The following is a 17,288-nucleotide window of genomic DNA, read 5'->3' on the forward strand; positions in this document are numbered from 1 at the left end:
CATCTTGCGACCCCTGGGAGAGGTGCCCCTCTCAAGGTTATCCCTTCCTGCCCGCTCTGCACTGCCTGGGGTGGGTAAACGTGACATCAGCCCGTGGGCTGAGAAAAACCACCATGAGGGATGAGCTTCCCTGGTGCTGCAGGCAGCAGGATCTGGAAAAGCAGCAGGGACTCCTGCAGTCCCCTCCTGCCCGGGCTGGTGTTGGCAGACGCAGAGCAGTGTTTTGCCGGCGATGGAAAGCAGACCCGCCCGGGGCTGTGGAGCTGCTGCGGAGGCTGGCGCGGTGCCCGCCCGTGCCGCACGCTCGCTGAGGAGCTGGGCAAAGCTGTGCCCGCGGGCAGGGCTGCCTCCCCACACACCCTCCTGCCCCTCACAGGCACTGCCAGATCCCTCTGGGTTACAACCCGCACCTGACGGGAAAGCCACGGCAGCTCCAGGTTCCCTGTTCCCGCTCCCTCGTGCTGCACAGGGAGCACAGGCTTTTTTAATATCCTGGGTTCACCTGGTTTCAATTTCCAACCCTGGAATCCTGAAAGACGTCAAGGGGGATGGGGCTGCATCCTGCAGGGTTTGCAGCCTCCCCCTGGCTGTCAGGCCCTGTCCACGGGCTCACAGTGCACAAGATCCAGTTTCAACCTACATTTTGCCCCCTCCACTGGCCACGTCACCACTGCCTTAGATTCCCTGGCTGCCAGACAAGCTTTGCCGTGGGGCAGGAAAACAGGACTGTGGTGGTGGCCCTGGGGCAGTGAGGACGGGCACAAAACGGGATGTGGCACATTCGTGGCCAGTTCCCTGTTTGCACAGTGAGTCAATGAGGTCTGGGAATCGTCCATGAAAGTGTGGGCTGTGTGGTCCTCACCCTGCTGTGCCACAGACAAAACCACAGATTAACCCCTCCCCAGGTCCCTGCTCAGGACAGAGCCAGGGGGGTATTTCCTTGCTGACAGGGAGAGGCACAGCACACTCCAGCCCGGGACATCAGCCTGGCCTCCCAGCCCCAGGCCTGGCCAGGGCACTGTGCTGTGCCCAGGGAGAGAGACAATCTGCCAGCAGCGACGCTGGGGTGGGAGATCCTTCTGTGGGGGCACATCCCTTCCCACTCCACTCAACATCCCCCTGCTCAGCGGTGCAGGGTATGGGAATTTACTTCGGCCAGGTCTGAGGCTGTATAAATAGAAAGGATATTTTTACAGGCTGCATTGTTCCAGGCACGGGCAGGTCGGGAGCACAATGAGCCCCTTTCCCTCTCTGCTGGCATTTTCTTGGCTGCACCTTGGAAAGGCCCCAGAGAGTAAACGGCGCCTGCTGCCAAGCTGCGAGTCTGTGCAGCCACAACAAAGCTCCTCAAAGCTCGCAGCGGGCAGCAGGAAGCCCCGCTCGGGGCTGGCTGCCCAGACGCTCCTCAGCTGCCTCGGCCACCCTCGGGGGTTTGGGAGCCCACCCCCAGCACTGGGGTCACTGGGAGGTCCCGGTGGAGGAGCCAGGGCCCATGTCTGCCCCAGATCCTAAAATCCACCAGGCCTGGGCTGCTCTCAGTGCCAAGGAGATGGAGGCATCCATCAGCCTCATCGTCCACGTCCTTGCCCAGCCCCCTGCCCTTCCCTCAGCGTCTCACTGAGGATCTGGCTACACAACCTGCCCCAGAGCCCCCGTGACTCCACACGAGCAGCAGTGAGAGCCACCTGAGAAGCAAGAGCAGCTTTAGGAGCTGTGGAAAGCGTCACCCCTTCCCAGAGCCACGGCCACAGGATGCATTTCAGACCCCTGGCATCATCAACCCACACTGTTCTCAACAAAACCCCGACGAAGACACAACTGCTGGGTCGATCCCAACCCAGCTGGCCCTTGCCCTGGCCTCAGCATCCTCTGCTGGAAACACAGTGCTCAGCCCACCCTCTGCCCCGCCACAGCAACCACGGGGACCTCACAGCCCGGGGCTGGAGGTGAAAGAACACACAGACACCAACGCTCAGTTAAGTTGTAGGAATTTATTTTAAATAACCTACAGTTGATTAAAAGGGAATTCATGATAAAAATAGAAGATACTTGTTGAGGAAAGGCTGCAGGAAATGGTCTTGCACACACACTAAGCTAACAATGCCTCTAAGACTAATGATTATAGCAAAAAAAGGTTTCACATTAAAATTCTGCTTTTTAATTTTTTAAAATTTTTTTACACAATTACAAAAGAAAAAAATAAAAGCCCTAAAATCTTGATTATTTTCCTTTTTGGACCAATGCTCATTTCCCTCGAAATTCATTGACCTGTGAAACTTCTTTTTACACAATAAAATCTTTCAAGTAAAAGAGAGGAGTGGGGCTTAGAAAAAAAGGGGGAAAAAGGTAAAACAGTCTGACAAACCTAAAAAGTAGATAATTCTGGAAGTGTACAGAGCGTGTTCAGAACAAAGGGTGATGGGAATGTCATTTGTTTCCAATTTCACTTGTCCTCAAATTCCACACACGTCTCCCCATCACACGGCCCCCTCCCCCCACCCACTCCCCAAATCTACACGATCTTTAAGATCAAGAAAGAAAGAAAACTGTTTAAATATTTTAAAATAATTAAAAGAAATAAAAATTCACATTTAAAAAAAGGAACACTCAAGTCAGGAGGCCGATTTCCCATCAGAATTTGCTCTGAACAAATGTGGTGGATATTTGTAATTCGTGTTCCAATGCCACGACTGTTTCAAGTGACAAATTGAAAAAGATTTGGGTATTTCCATGACTATAGTGACAGCTGTAACAGGTGCGTTGGGTTCCTTAAATTTTGTTTATTTGTTAAATTCTGAAATGGGGCGGGAGGGGGAGGGGAAGGGCAGGGGTTAAGGAGTCCATTTTCTATTAAAATATAGAAGTTATTGCAAAACCCTAACTGTAAAAACGCACCAATATAATTGGATTTTGTATACAGTAGCTAAAGATTCCCACGCTCTCAGTGTGATGGTGAATTTGCCTGGCGGAAGGTTGACAAATCCCCCATCCACTTGCCCTGCCTCAAGAGAAAAACCACACAAACCAGACAGCTAGAATTTGGATCTCTGAAACATTTTTAAATAAGTTGTCCATAGGACAACTGGCTCAGCTCCTTTAGGATATTTCCAGGTTATGCTTTCTGCAAGATGTTGGCTGTTTTATCTGATGCTCACTTGCCCCTTTCCTCCCCCTTCCCCAGCATCCAAGGACAAGTAAGGCTCACAGTTTATCAATCTCCCTAAAAACCAGGCTACTCCCTTTTCCCATAAAATTCAGCTCAATAAAAACAGGTTAAAACTCATAGTCTTCCTCTGCCATGTCGATAGCCCAGGCAAATTTCTCTCGTTGGGTTTTGTTATAAATCTTCTCTATAGGAATTCCCCACTTCTTACACCTGCAGGAGAGGAGATGCTGTTAGAGCTGGAGATGAAAGGGAAGGCCAGAGACACTGCCCTTGGCCACAGCCCTCACCTGCTACATGGGGGGACACGACAGAAGGGAGGGGGTGGAGGGGATCACCCCAGCACAGCCCAGGCAGGTGCTTACCAAGCAACAGAGATCCTGGGATCCAGATAGTTGAGTTTGGAGGTGCCCAAAGCGATCTGCTTGTTCTCCTCCCTATCTGTAGCCTGAACCTCCAGCTTCATCAGTTGCTCCTCAATCCTCTGCACTGCTTTCTTCTTGCTCTCCACCGTCCTGGGGTGGGAAGGAACAAATCATTGGACTCCCAAAGCCCTGCCAGCACTATGGGAACTCAAAGGGACTCTGCTCAAGGTAAGCAATGCCACCAACCACACAGGGCAGCTGTGTCAGCACAGATGGTGACACAAAACACTCAGCACATGCAATTAAGAACCGACATTTTCGAAGAGGTAGAGCAGGAATCTTAAGCAGCAGTTTTGTTTCAAAAGGTTGGAAGCAACAGCCTGAACCGTTCTGATGCTACACCCACTCCCAAAGCAGCCCATCCATCCCTCAGGAACAGTCACGCTGTGATCCTGCTCTCAGAGCTCCCAGAACTCAGCACCCCTGGGGCTGCTCTGCAGAGCCCACACGGAGCCCCAGCACATCGTGGGCTTCCCACGGGGAGAGCAGGACTCAGGGAGGGGCCTGGGCATTAACTGTGTGCCTGCTGCTCCCCAGCCAGGCAGCAGAGCTGCACACTGGCTCACGGGCAGCACTGGGGGGATGAGCTCTGGTGGGCTCAGCTCCGAGGGCTGGGCACGAGGGACCAGTCAGGACCCGCAGCGTCAGACCAGCCCTGGGGTGGCCATTTCTTCGTGCACAGAAGGAAGAGGGGAAAGGATGGCCTTCCCAAATCACAGGTGAGGAAAATGGAATACAGGGAGGAGGACCCCTTCTGGGAGCATTGCAAAAGCCCAGCAACACCAGCCTTACTTTTTAGATTTCTCATCCCTCCGGACCTTGGCATCAGCTTTGGCGCTTTTCAGTTCCCTCCTGGCATCAGCTAATTGCTCCTTCTTGGCATCAATCTGGGAGAGGCAAAACCAGACAGCAGCACTGTGAACAAGCTGCTGACGGCTGTGGCGGACACCCCTGGGCAGCATGACCAGGGAGTGAAGTTTGTGACCAGGTCCAGACTCTACCAGGGGTCAGAGCCAGTCCTGCAGACCAGTGAGGCCGCTGGCCCTTCACTGCTGCCCAGCCCAGCGCGGGGAGAGATGCCCCAGGGCCCCCTCGCTGCCCAAGACAAGGTGTGCTGGGAGCTCTCTAATGCAGCTACAACCAGGCAGGCAAAGGAACTGGCTTGGTCTGGCCTGGCCAACAGCCCCTCCAGGCAGCTCGTCTGCCTTCTCTGTATCCTGCCAGTACCTCTCATGGCAACACAGAAGGATGATCCCTGATCCCTGGGCAGGAATCAGCCCCAAATCCTACACGCTGAAAGGTGTTAAGGTTTCAGGCAGTTCTTCCCCAGTAAGTTTAGGATTCAGGGAGATTTAGCATTTTGCAGCCCCTGCTCAACCGTTCCCCAAGCTCTAGGATCTAGGGTGGAGGCAGCCATGTTAGGTGTTATGGAAGCAGGGGGACACTGCAGTGCCAAACCAGAACTCCTTATTGTGAAGGTTATTCTAAAGCCAGACCAGGAACAGACCTAACCCCTCTGGACCTCATGGCCTTCACCAGAAACAATCTGCAAAGGAAGAGGTCGAGTCAGAGGGGCATAATTTACTATGTGCACACTGACAGGGGCCTGAGAGTCACACAACACGGGTGGATGCCCACTCCAGGTTCTTTAGGGGACACAGATCAGAGCTAGAGACTGCTGCTTTGGGGTTTCAGTGGCAGCAGAACACACAGCTATGGGATGAAGGGCAGACAAAGGGTCTGGTCTTGTTCTTTACAAATAAAAGACAACTCACACAGTCCCTTCCAGCTCACTGCTCCTCTCCAAGCAGGCCCATCTCTGATGCAGCACTACCTGAATCCTGACAGGGAAAAGCAGGCTCTGCTTCCACTTCACCCCAAGTGAAAGGAGTGCTGACTCCCAGGACACAGGATGTGGAGCCCTGCCCTGACCCCAGAGCTGGCAGGGGGAGGTACCTTGCTCTGCAGGTTCATCATGGACTTCTCGAAGGTTTTGGGTGGAGCTCTCTGGTGGTTACACAGGATGGCCACCGCTCTGTTGGCACGGTTGTAGGACAGGATCTTCGCTGGGATGTTGTCGTCGGCTGGGAAGGACAGCAAGGTGGTGGATGTGGGGGCAGCCCCAGCCTGTGCCCAAGTGCCTGCAGAACCGACCCCCCCCTCCCCTGCCATGGGCCACCTCAACACTGCATCGAGTCTCAGTCCCAGGAGCCCGACCATCCAGCCCGGGCCCAAACTCCTTCTGGCAGGTTTTTTATTCATCACCACAGTTGTCAGCTCAAGAAAGGGGAAGCACAGCCATGCTCAGAGCAGAGGACAGCAGGCCCATACTGCCCAGGACACCACTGGCCTTCACAGATCCAACGTGCCCACTTTGTAGAGCTGCAAAGTGCAAGCCAGCAGTGCTTACAGAGGTTGTGAAAGAGCAGCCAAAAAACATGGGGCTGTTACAGATGCACCTGCCTTGCCTGTCATCCACAGCCCCTTACAACTCACAGAAAGCAAACATTTGGTAAGGGGCAGGCATAACCTAGCAGGAACACCCTGGTGTGCTCACCAGTCAGCTCTTCCCTGCCCCAGTCATGGGCTGCTCAACTGCCCCAAAAGACTGCGTGGTAGCAGATTTTTGATCAGACCTCAGCTGGGTGCCAGCTGCTCTGGGAGAAATGCAATGAGGAAGTGGTGAACAGATATATGACTTGTGGCCCAGCCAAGGAAGCCAGGGTAAGATCTGCTCCCCTCGCAGTTTCAGGGACAACACTTACGGTTAGTGAGCTCCTTGAGCTGCTGCTGTAGCGTGATGGAGGCATTGTAAGTACGGAATACCTTGGCTGTCAGTCCCTCCATAAGGTCTTGAAGGTGTTTATTTAAGATACTGGTCTAAAGAAGCAGAAGGAGATGACAGTCAGCACCAGAATTGACCACAGCATTTGCAAAGTCTCTGGACCCACAGCTCACGGCTGGAGCTTCTCTGCTCAGACCTGACCACAACACAATAGCCACAACATTACTGAAACCACAGGAAAAGTGAACAAAGAACCAACAAGTATTAGATTGGTAACAAGTACTACAAGTGGCCAAAAAAGATTTCTTTGGTGTGGAAAGCTTGGTTTCCAGCAACTCTAAATGTGCCTGAGCCACCACAGTGCTCCCAGAGAGCCAAGTGTACAGATGGGGATGGCATCTGAAAATCTGTCACCTTACACATTCATCATCTCTGAACTCTGAAAAAGCTCCCCAGGTCCGAGCCAGGCTCACCAGGACCAAGGCCCATTGCTTTGGGAACCTGCGGGCACAGTGGACAATAGACTGAGACAGTCTCTCACTGCTTGTAGGTTGCTCTGGAAGAAAACTTCCACTGAACCCATTGCTGGAACAGAGCAGCTGTTACTGCCTGGGGCAGAGTGAGCCTGCTCATGGTGCTCCAGCACCCTCATGTGAACTGTGCTTACATTGAGGCGGTCAAAGAGGTCGTCCTCAGGCTGCTTGTTCTCCATGAACAGCTGGAGATTCTTAAACACCTGCAGGAAAAGAAAACCAAGAACATCAGGCACACAGAGCAGACAGTGCTGGGCAGCAGTAAGATGGATGGAAGCAATACTGCCATGGAGCCAGTCAAACTGTTTTCAGGGAACAGTGATGATGCTGGATGTGACCTCCCAGCAGGCAGAGACCCACCTCTCAATGCAATGCTTGTGTCACAGGTTCCTCCCCAGCAACAGGAGTCCTGAGCATTCAGTGCCCTTATCCTCATCCTTTAGATCAGAACTGCAGGAGATCTGACCCTGCTCTGGCTTTAGCTGCCTAACAGAGAGAGATCCCCAAAGAAAAGCTCCTGCCCTTTCCTTACTCTCCATCTTTACTCCAGCCTAAGAGACCCCACGGCCATTTCCCACGGAGTCCAGCTATCAGAAACCAACCCCTCTCCCTGCTGCATGGGCTCACACAGCTGCATCCCAAACAAGCATCTCACTGGGGTAGGGAGAATAATCAAAGCATCTCTGATTGTAACAGAGACCACAAATTCCAGCTCTGCATGCTCCAAATCCCCAGCTTCCCAACAACACACGCTCTTCTATAGACACTCAATATACAAAGATTTCTAGTTCCACAATAATCAATTCCCCATTGTAAGCACTGAAGAGACACCAAGAGATGCCAACACCAATAAATTCAAATGGAAAGACGTGTTTTCTCTTTAAACAAGGCAGTGAGAATTCCAGCACGTTACTTTCTAGAGGAGCTGTAGTTTGATTTTTTTCAGTTGTTTTGCTCCTCAAGAGCCCCACATTTACTGTTGACTGTTGTTACAATCACCACAGCATTACACAGGGGGCATCTAGCACACTGTGCTCACTGCAGTAATGGGATGAAAACCGTGTTGGCCACACTTGTGTGCAGCTCAGGCTGTGTAGGTGCTTGTGGAGATGCCTCACCCTCTTCTCCACAGGGACTTTGTTGTAGTATCGGATGGAATCTTTCCCGAGGAAGTCGAACTCAACCACGTATTCCTGGCCATCCAGTTCAGGATGCAGCTTGATGTGCTCTACTCTCAGAGAGCAGCAGCCCACAGTGTCAGCTGTCTCTCCTTCTTCTTTTTCATTACCAGCTCTCAGGGCAAGCTACATTGATGTCAAGACAAGAGAGGTTAAGGAATTCAAACCATCCCCAGAACACAGATGCTGCAAACCCTCAGACTCTGGCCTAGAATCAGCAGTGTCCAGAGGAAAAGATCTCCTTTTTTAAAGGGTTCAAGCCAAGATGTTTTACCAACTTTCGCTCATTTAAGGAATTCAAACCGTGAAACAGTTCTGACTGATGGAAATTCATTTCAATAAGTATGGTGTTTTTTAAAAATCAAATTGACTTCCATGTGAACTCTGCTTGAGACAAATCATACAGTTCAGTTCCTCATCTTCTATATGAGCCTACTTAATGCACACTAAATACACTTCAGACAGCATAGAGGTTATGTAAGTTATCTAGAGGCTACACTTGGCTGTGTAAAAACACACATTTTACACAGGACTGTCTAATTTTCTGATTTTTGGAAAAAAAAATCTTCAGTGTTCATACAAAACCACAACTATTCACATCAGAGCTCCCTGGTTTACATTTTGAACAAAACCTGCTAATTTAGTTGTCCAAGCCACCATATGCTACCAGGGAACAGCTCTCTGGGAACTGGTTTCATGTTGCTTTAAATGCATCAACACAACTGCAGTTTTCTTTACGCTGTGGTGAAAAAATCAGCGTAATTACAAAACCTCACAACTGCAACCTCACACTAAAGAGGTGACAAACCAGCAGAAATTCCCAGGAGGAAAACTGAAACAGCTGGAGACAAAAGGCCCACACAAACTTCCCAGTAATCCAACCGGGCGATTCTGGAAGCGGGCTGTGAATTTTGCCTGAACTAAACAATGCTGCCTGAAATAGCCACGCTCAGTACAATAGGTTGTTGCTCTGGATTCCAGGTATTGGGAAGGAAAAGGAGACGGGAGCCTGCCCTCCAGGAAGTCTCAGGATACCTTGGCAACTGGGCTCAGTTCTGCCCTGGAGACAAGCACACGGCATTCCCAGGCAGCCCCAGCAGGGCAGGACGGGTAGGGCTGTGCTGGGGAAGCCTCACCTTGTCAATGAAGTACAGTGCCACTGCCCTCTGCCGCACTTTCATCTCTTTGGATTTCCAGTCCTCCCGGTACTGATTTCGGATTTTATCTACGCACTTCTTCAACCTCCGGGCTGTCTCGTACTTCTGCCAGTCCTTCTCACCCTGCAGGGACGGTTGGGGCGGCATCAGCATGGGAGGGCAGGCCAGGGAGCAGTCCCAGTCTGCACCCCCAGGCTGTGCAGGCCCGTGTGTGCACAAAGGCAGGGAGCTGGTGCTGCTGATAGCTCAGCCTCACACTGTGCTGCCACACAGCTGTAGGTCATTCAGACTGCCATGATATTAAATGCTTCCCCGGAAGCAACTGCAGACACACAAAAGATACGTCTTCCCTGCCTCTCGACACATAAATGGCTTCCTCTGCTTTATTCAGATGACACTTATGTTCTTTCAGCTGTGTAATTAAACACCCATAAAAGGCAAAAGCAACATCAACAGTTCAGCATCATTATTATATATTCAAGCCGTGGCAAAAAGAGGGCAGGAATTCATAAGGAACAGAGATTTCCCACACACACGCATTTGTAGGACAAAGTCCTTGTTTCCAATCTAGGAAAAAAAATCTCTTGAAAAAGACTCGATGAGAAGAGCTTAAAATCCTTGCTTTTATGGACTTGTTATGCATTATGGGCTGGTTATTTGCTCCCACAGCAGGGTTTATTTTCCTTCAGTCAGGAGCTCCTTACCAACCTTCTCAGCCAGGAGCCTGGCCAGGTTTTTAATTTTACAACCAACCAATTAACAACCCATGGTTATAACTTCGCTATGTGAACCAGCAGGGGACGTTAAGGCCAAAAGTAGGTAAAATATCCACCAGAGCAAGTCTGTTCTTGGATAAATTGCTTCCTTTTAGGTTTACACTGGTTAAAGGATTCCTTCTAGGAATGAGACAATGATGCTTTGCAAGAGACATTTTCCAGATTTCACCTGCTCTGTTGGGTAGTAACTGTATTTCTCTTTGCAGGAAGGAACAGAAGCACAGAAGCTTTCCTTCTGTTTTTTTGCTACACAGCAAGGCAGCTTTACCTCCCATCTTTCTCCTAACCCAGAGCTACATTTGCTTCTTGGAGACATGGCCAAGAAGACTGTTTTGGCTTTTTATTTTTAACTGAATCTTTTACCTTAATTCTTGAGCTAGGGTTCAACATGATGTATTTGATAGAGCCTTGGATGTTCTCAGTCCACGACACCAGCCAGGTAACCTTGTTATCATGCCGGACCTCCTTCCATTTGTGTCCTGGTGGAGGGGCTGGGATCTTGGAATCCCTGCAGAGAATCAGAAAACAGAAAATAAAAACTTTTTAAAGAAACTCCCACCAGCATCAAAACAGAAAAAGAATAGCATCACACAAAGAAAGTGCAGGGGAAGAAACTGAGGCAACATAAGCACATATCTCCACCACCAGGAAACCAAGTGAATCAAAATGAACAATCAAAGATCAGGAATGTAACTGCCACCAACATGTGCCTGCTGAAGAATGATGCTAGAGGTGGGACACACTTTGCTAGGACCAGCTTTGATTTGTGCACACATCGTGTGGACGCTCATCAGGACTAGAGACTGAAGAGAAGCCCACCAAACCTTAGCCTCCAACATCAAGGAAGACAAAGTAGGGCACCCTATCTAGAAGAAAATTAATTTCTGGAAATACTGGCAAGAAAGACAGTTTAAGCAGATGTAGGCTGTGGGCGTGAGGAGGAAAATATGTTGACAAAGTTCTACATGAAACCCATGATTGCCTTGCTCAGTCTTTGCTTGTACCACTCAGTTTCTTATCCATATAAGAATAAGCAGCATCCCTATTTCTGCAGGCTTGAGTATCAGCCTAGATAGGGTTTTAAACATAAGCTCTCCTGTGTAGGAAGCACAGCCAGGGTGTGAAGCACCCAGGGCTCACTTGCTGCAGTTGATGATGATGTCCTCTGGCATGATGCGTCTCTTCAGCATGCCCATCTTGGGATGGTTCCCACGACCTCGGAAGAGACCTGGAGGTTCAATCTTGAAGTTGGCAATCCTCTCCTTGTGGTTATCCATCACACAGTACCCATACTCCTTCAATAGCCGCTCGTTCTCCTCTTTGATTTTCTGCAAAAAGCCAAGAGCGAAGGTAAGGCACACACAGCACCACACACACCCTTACTGAAATAATTTCTACAGCTGCACCACAGTAGTGCTGGAGACCCAACCCAAAACCAGATCCCCATCACGGCAAGTGTACCAGACTGGCCACAGAGCAACAGATTGGCCAGGAAAGCATTAATAAAATGCAAGTGGCACAAAAAAACTAGAAAAAGAAGATGTGAAAACTCGCTGAAAACTTGTATTTAAGGGAAACAGATGAGTGCTGGTGAAGGCAACAAGAATTCTGCCACACCAGAGGGCATGTACCTCTACCCACATAGCACAGCTACAGGGGCAGCCCCAGCACTGTACTGTTGCTTTATATTCTATACTGAGCATTTGGCATCCACCAGACTTCACATCTTGTTGTTTATGTATAAAAACTCTGTGTATAAAAGACTTCTGTGTTTGAACTGTGCATCGGGAAGCAGGCAAAGGAATGTCTCCAGGCTGCTGCATGTCAAGCCTGTGTCAGCAAATGGTCTCATAAGCAGAACACAGTCTCCTAAGAAAGAATGTGCTGAGATTTCACTGCATACTTCTGTGCCTGAACTCTAATTATATAGAAGGAAAAATAAAAACATTACAGCTCAAAATAAAACATCTGACCCGTAGACAGCACTGCTGCGCCAGCTAAGGAACCAACAGAAAAAGCCACGTCTGCTCCATTGTAAGAGGGCTAACCCACATTTATCCAACAGAGAAAGCAGTAAGACATGGGCTCTCTATTCTGGTGGGACCCCTCCAACCCCAAAGGCCATAATTCCAAGCTACCAGGGCCCTCATTCAAAGGAAAAGTACTGGAGCATTGCAAAAGATAATAATCCTCTCCCTACAAGCCACTATAGCCATGCTACTGGATAACAAAGTTCATTTTTTATTAAAAAGTCTAGCAATAACTGATGTTTAAGATTTCTTCTCATTTTATTCACTAGTGGCATTACTGCATCTCTTCCACCATCCTTATCTGTCCTTAACTGAGTCTCCCCTGCTCATTATTGTCCAGGGACCAATGAACCCACAGAGGCAGCAGCTCTGATTCTCATCATTTACTTAAGCAGTTACTTACTTAACTTTATTTACCTAAGCAGGATCAGCCCTATCAGTATATCATTTCAAGTCAGGATGAAGACTCAGCTGTAAACACAGTGCTCTGCTCCACCTGAGGTGCACAGTACAGACTCCTACAGTTAACATGAAAGTAATAATCTGAAAGCCAAGTGAGAACACTGAACAGTAAGGCAGAGGAATGATTACACAAAGATGTTTACAAGCCAGCTAAGAATCACGAAGTCTCCTAGAATTCCCTCTGGTACCTGTTTCTCCTCCTTGGACATCTGTTTCCTAGCTTCTGACTGAGCTTTGAAATACTGGCTCATGTGGGTGAAATCACACTTGCTGAGGCTGGTGATAGTGCTCTTCTCTTCAGAGGTCATTTCCTTGCAGAAAGAAAGCAGTGCTGTAAGTTTTCATCCACAGTGAGTTCTCATGCACAGCTCACCCTGCCCCAGGCAGCTCAGACAGGACCAACAGACAGGTTCTCACAATAACCCCCCCAGAAACCCTGGATTCTTGCACAGGCTCACCCCAGCTGAGGTCAGAGGGAGAAATCCAGAAACCCAGCCAGGAAAACAGCATCAAACTGACCCACAGGTTTGCTCTTATGGCAGATGACTGAGCTGGAGTTCTGAGTTCTAGGTCTTTGGAAGGCATTTCCTTCTAATAATTAAGCTGGCTCTTCCACAAGGCACGGAACAGCCAGATCATGCACACTCCATCATGCTACAACAGACATGTGTGGTTGGGAGAAGCTGACTTTGTTGGTTTAGGGAGGTATTTATGATAGGTGAAACTACAAGGACAAATGGGAAACTTCACAGGTAAGATCTGAAGCAGCTTTTAGTTGCCTCAAGACAACTTCTGTGTGCATGGAACAGCAGCCTCTGTTCAGTGCCCAGTGCTGAGGAGGCACTGGCTGTGCCCACAGTCACTGCACCCAGAACACGCATACCTTCCTCCAGTCCTTGAAAAAGTTTTTCCTGAAGATCTCCTTTGTAGTGTACTCATGATCAAGCATTTTTGCAAAGAATGTGGCAACTTCTTCTGCTTTGGTACTCAGCTTCATGACTTTACCTACAAAGAAAGGTTTTCTTTTTAAAGAAAATGGTAAACAGGAATCAAAGCCAGAAAGAGGCCACAGTAACTAACTTGAAGGATTATATTTTTACCACAGAGAAGTTTTCTTTAAAATATTACATAATACAGCAAATTGAATGGATGAAGGAAACAGAGGAGCACAGTTGCTTGACTCTCATCATAAACATTCTGAAAAAAGTTTCCTCTGGAATTTAAACATTAAAAAAAGCAGCAGCAGTCTGATGTGAGACAGGTCTGAGGTGCAGGGCAGGAAGGGGAAAAGGCCTGCTGCAGGAAACCCTCCGCTGAGCCACCCCTGTGCTGGGTACGCTCCTGGGGAGACGCTGCTGTTTGAAGTTAAACAGGCAAGGGATTTTATTAAATTTCCTATTGCAGCACTCAGGCAGACGGGCAATACAGTCCCTTTACTCCTCTTCAGCCCATGGAGAGTCTCTGCCTTGGAACACCCCTTCCAGCCTTCAGCTATTTCTAGGCAGGAAGAGCCCTTCCTATGGATACACCACAAATAGGCTGGAAAGCAATGCCAAATATTGAACTCTGTCAGGATGCTGCTGACTGTTCCCCCAGCTGTGGGAATGCACTCCTGCATCTCCAGAGCAGGCTCAAAAGCCAGGCATTTTTTACGAAGACGGAGCTGTCGGGGAATGGAGGGGTCACATTCCAGCTCCTCTGCACGACTGCAGCACAAAATGAAAGTGCTGCAAGGCAAGAGCAAAACACAGGGGAGAAGAGGCTGCTGCAACATCCAGGCTGCGGCTTCGACATCGAACCTTCCTGCTGAGCATCTTTTTGTCCACATTTCATTCCTGATGAAACACGGGGTGCCAGGGATCCCTGGGAAGGGTTTTGCATGCAGCTCACATCTCCAGCTAGTTGCAAGAAATATTTAAAGTTCCAATGGGCTGGCAGGCAGTCAATACCTGGGGATTTTTTTAACAACCATTTTACTGCATAAAAGTGAGCACAAGAAAATGTTCAGTCTATGCTCCTGGAAAAAAAAACCCCACCACGCTTTTGATTTACTACATATTTTCAAGAGTTGCATCATCTCCAAAATTAAAGCATGGGAGTCAGCTATAAAGCCTTAAGATCTATAAACCCTCGTAAAACAGGACTTAGCAAAAGGTCCTCCCAATGATCTGAGAATATTCCACAATTAAATTAAACCAACAGTAACTCTGCCAATTTTTAAGCTGTAACCTAAAATACCGCATTTGTTTGCTTATAACAGGAAATGGGGGAAGGGAGAGACAGCAAGGGAAGCTGTTTTTCCAGGCTGAAATTTTAGCTTGAAAGAAGCTATCGAGTTAGCAACATGTTACGGGGCTAAAATGAACGGTATTTTTCCCAAATAGCTGAAGGCTCAGTCACCTTTATCTAATCACTTCAGAATATATTTCACTGGACTCAATTGCCTCCTTTTTACAAAGGTTTGAAAAGACTCTCAGTAACACAGCTGGATATTTGAAGAAAAAAAGGCTTTATTCCAGAGGCATGAATATCTAAAAAACTGCAAACCAGAGAGCAATCAGGGGTCATAATGAGCAGGAGAGACCAAATGGCCGTGACTGAAATGCAACTGCCACCACCTACACTCTTATCTTGCCCCATCTACAGAAAAATATGCAAGTTTGAGCCACCTCTGGGCTATGAGCTTGTTAACTCACAGCACTCAAAAAGGATGGCTTATTGTAGGCACTACCAACAGCCCTGATGTGAGATGGAAACAGGCAGTGCCTCCCGGGCCAGGGACACATTCCTCCAGTGTGAGCCCACAGCCACAGCCTCATTACTGGGCTCTGCAAATCATCCTGGGATCATCCTGAAATTAGACAATGCCTTGTGAGCACGGGCAGCAGCTCTCAGCAGCTGCTGTGTAAATCAAGGCTTCTGATTTCTTGCCTAGTTTCTCGAGGAAGACTTATGTGATGTCTTTATTTGCCAGACATCCCCTGCCCACCCCACGAGTGTTGAGCTTATTGATGAATTTCTGCGGTGACAGAGGCAGAGGTTCCACAAATCCCTGCAGAGGTTCCACGAAATAGATGGCTAGAGGAGCTTATTGCTGTCTGCACCAAGGGACAGCCACAGTGCAATCTGCCCCTCCCCTTCTCTAGACAGCAGGAGAGAGATCATGCATTTTTCAACAGAGGAAAACAACTTCCAACTTTGTATTAAGTTATCAAACCCTAAGAAAGAAGTCTGCAGGCTTCCTTGATCACTGTGCTACTTGCTTGGAGCTGGTCTTTAACAGGCTGCAGCATGTTTATCTCCCTACAGTGATGTCACCTATTCCTCCGTATTTCAAAACACCGTGTCACGTCACATGAAAACAGAACGTTGCTCCTGGAAGAGTTCCACGTGCAGACGTCCCCTTCACCAAAAATCACATTTTCATCCATTCAAATACCTCCCACTTAATTCAATCCTGGGTTAATTTGATCCTTCATTTAACATGCTCACAGGACTCAAAGGAAACACACGGGTCATCAAGCCCAGACTGCAGCAGGCACCACATCCTATAATCCCTTCCACATGAGCCTCCAACAACCAGCCAGCCCAGGATATTAGAATCCCACATCAATTAGTTGTACCACACGCAGTGGTCAGGGAGTAGGACCATGACTTACACCAGAGGGCCATGTCCTTGATGCCAGGGTTATCCTGTTCACTCCTACAAGATCCTAATCATCTGTATCACAATTCAATTGTCTTTTATTCCGCTCATGCCACCAAACGATCAGGAATTTCATCACAGATGATGGCAGTTGCAATTCTTAAGGTTAAAGAAAACTGAGCAAGCCTAAAGGTGACCAGTGAGGAGGCAGCTACAATTACATACTCCACTGGTCAGACACTGCTACTCTGAGGCATCAGACACTCTGGAAAGTGACCTGAGAGATTCCCCACCATGAGGCAGTGAGAACAAGTTCATCCCTGTGTCACCCCAGTGAGCAGAATTCAGCAGGCTCACTTGGCTTTGCTGCTGAGGGAGCTGCTTTTAAGCAAAGCACTCAAACAAAACCACCTCCTCAGCACTTCAGTCCCCGGAAGAACATCACAATACCCCGAGATGTTTGCTTCTATTCCTCAGCAAGTAGAAACACAGATTAACTCACCATCATAATAAAACTTGACATTTTCAGGCAGAGGTTCGTATGGCGGAGCAAATACAGGACCTTTGTGCTCTAGGAACTTCCATTTAATGCCTTCAGGGTAGCGCTCTTCTTCCCACCTTCAAGAGAGAAAGATGAACCGATACAATTTTAAGCTCCTAATCTTCATTTTATTACTGTGTGGGTATGAGAGTATGCTAAAGAAAATCAGCAGGCAACCAGTGCTTTGCCAGGTACAGACCAAGAACACACACTCAATGCAATGTCACCATTTAATTCCTCCTGGTTTTTTTTTTAGAAGCACAGTCATGCCCATGAACAGAAAGAACACCTTGGGTCACAGGTTATCTGATGACACCATACCCCTCACCTCCCACTTGCTCCTCTTCTTGCAAAATCACACAGCTGAAAATGCAGAGATCTTAAGAAAATGAAGAATTGGGCCCTGTAAAGCAGCTGGGATGATGCCAAATTAGAGTCAGCTGTGGTCTAACATCAGCTCCAGGATGCCTGCTCAGCAAAGTCAAACAATTGTGGTATATTGTGCAGCTGCTTTCAGATGTGGACAATATGCCATTAAGGGCAGAGATAAAGAAACAGATGTTCATTTATGACCTAGATGAGAACAAAGCTG

At 48.5% G+C, this 17,288-nt stretch overlaps 1 protein-coding gene across 1 annotated transcript in view; it reads right to left on the bottom strand.

Moving 5' to 3' along the window:
* Nucleotides 1–1,971: 1,971 nt before the first annotated feature.
* TOP1 (DNA topoisomerase I) overlaps nt 1,972–17,288 on the bottom strand; it is a 63,097-nt gene continuing 47,780 nt past the window's right edge. The window contains exons 9-21 of the mRNA XM_027885092.1: nt 16,658–16,773; nt 13,393–13,514; nt 12,698–12,820; nt 11,158–11,345; nt 10,381–10,525; nt 9,221–9,364; nt 8,025–8,210; nt 7,041–7,109; nt 6,354–6,468; nt 5,545–5,672; nt 4,381–4,475; nt 3,529–3,678; nt 1,972–3,376 (exon numbers count right to left, since the gene is read on the bottom strand). Of these exons, the coding sequence (XP_027740893.1) occupies nt 3,274–3,376; nt 3,529–3,678; nt 4,381–4,475; nt 5,545–5,672; nt 6,354–6,468; nt 7,041–7,109; nt 8,025–8,210; nt 9,221–9,364; nt 10,381–10,525; nt 11,158–11,345; nt 12,698–12,820; nt 13,393–13,514; nt 16,658–16,773 (1,684 nt within the window). The 3' untranslated portion in view covers nt 1,972–3,273. The remainder of the gene's footprint in view (nt 3,377–3,528; nt 3,679–4,380; nt 4,476–5,544; nt 5,673–6,353; nt 6,469–7,040; nt 7,110–8,024; nt 8,211–9,220; nt 9,365–10,380; nt 10,526–11,157; nt 11,346–12,697; nt 12,821–13,392; nt 13,515–16,657; nt 16,774–17,288) is intronic.

The sequence above is a fragment of the Empidonax traillii genome, unplaced genomic scaffold, assembly GCF_003031625.1.
Source record: "Empidonax traillii isolate 1590-97213 ecotype Southwest subspecies unplaced genomic scaffold, ASM303162v1 scaffold160:size908849, whole genome shotgun sequence".
Taxonomy (NCBI): domain Eukaryota; kingdom Metazoa; phylum Chordata; class Aves; order Passeriformes; family Tyrannidae; genus Empidonax; species Empidonax traillii.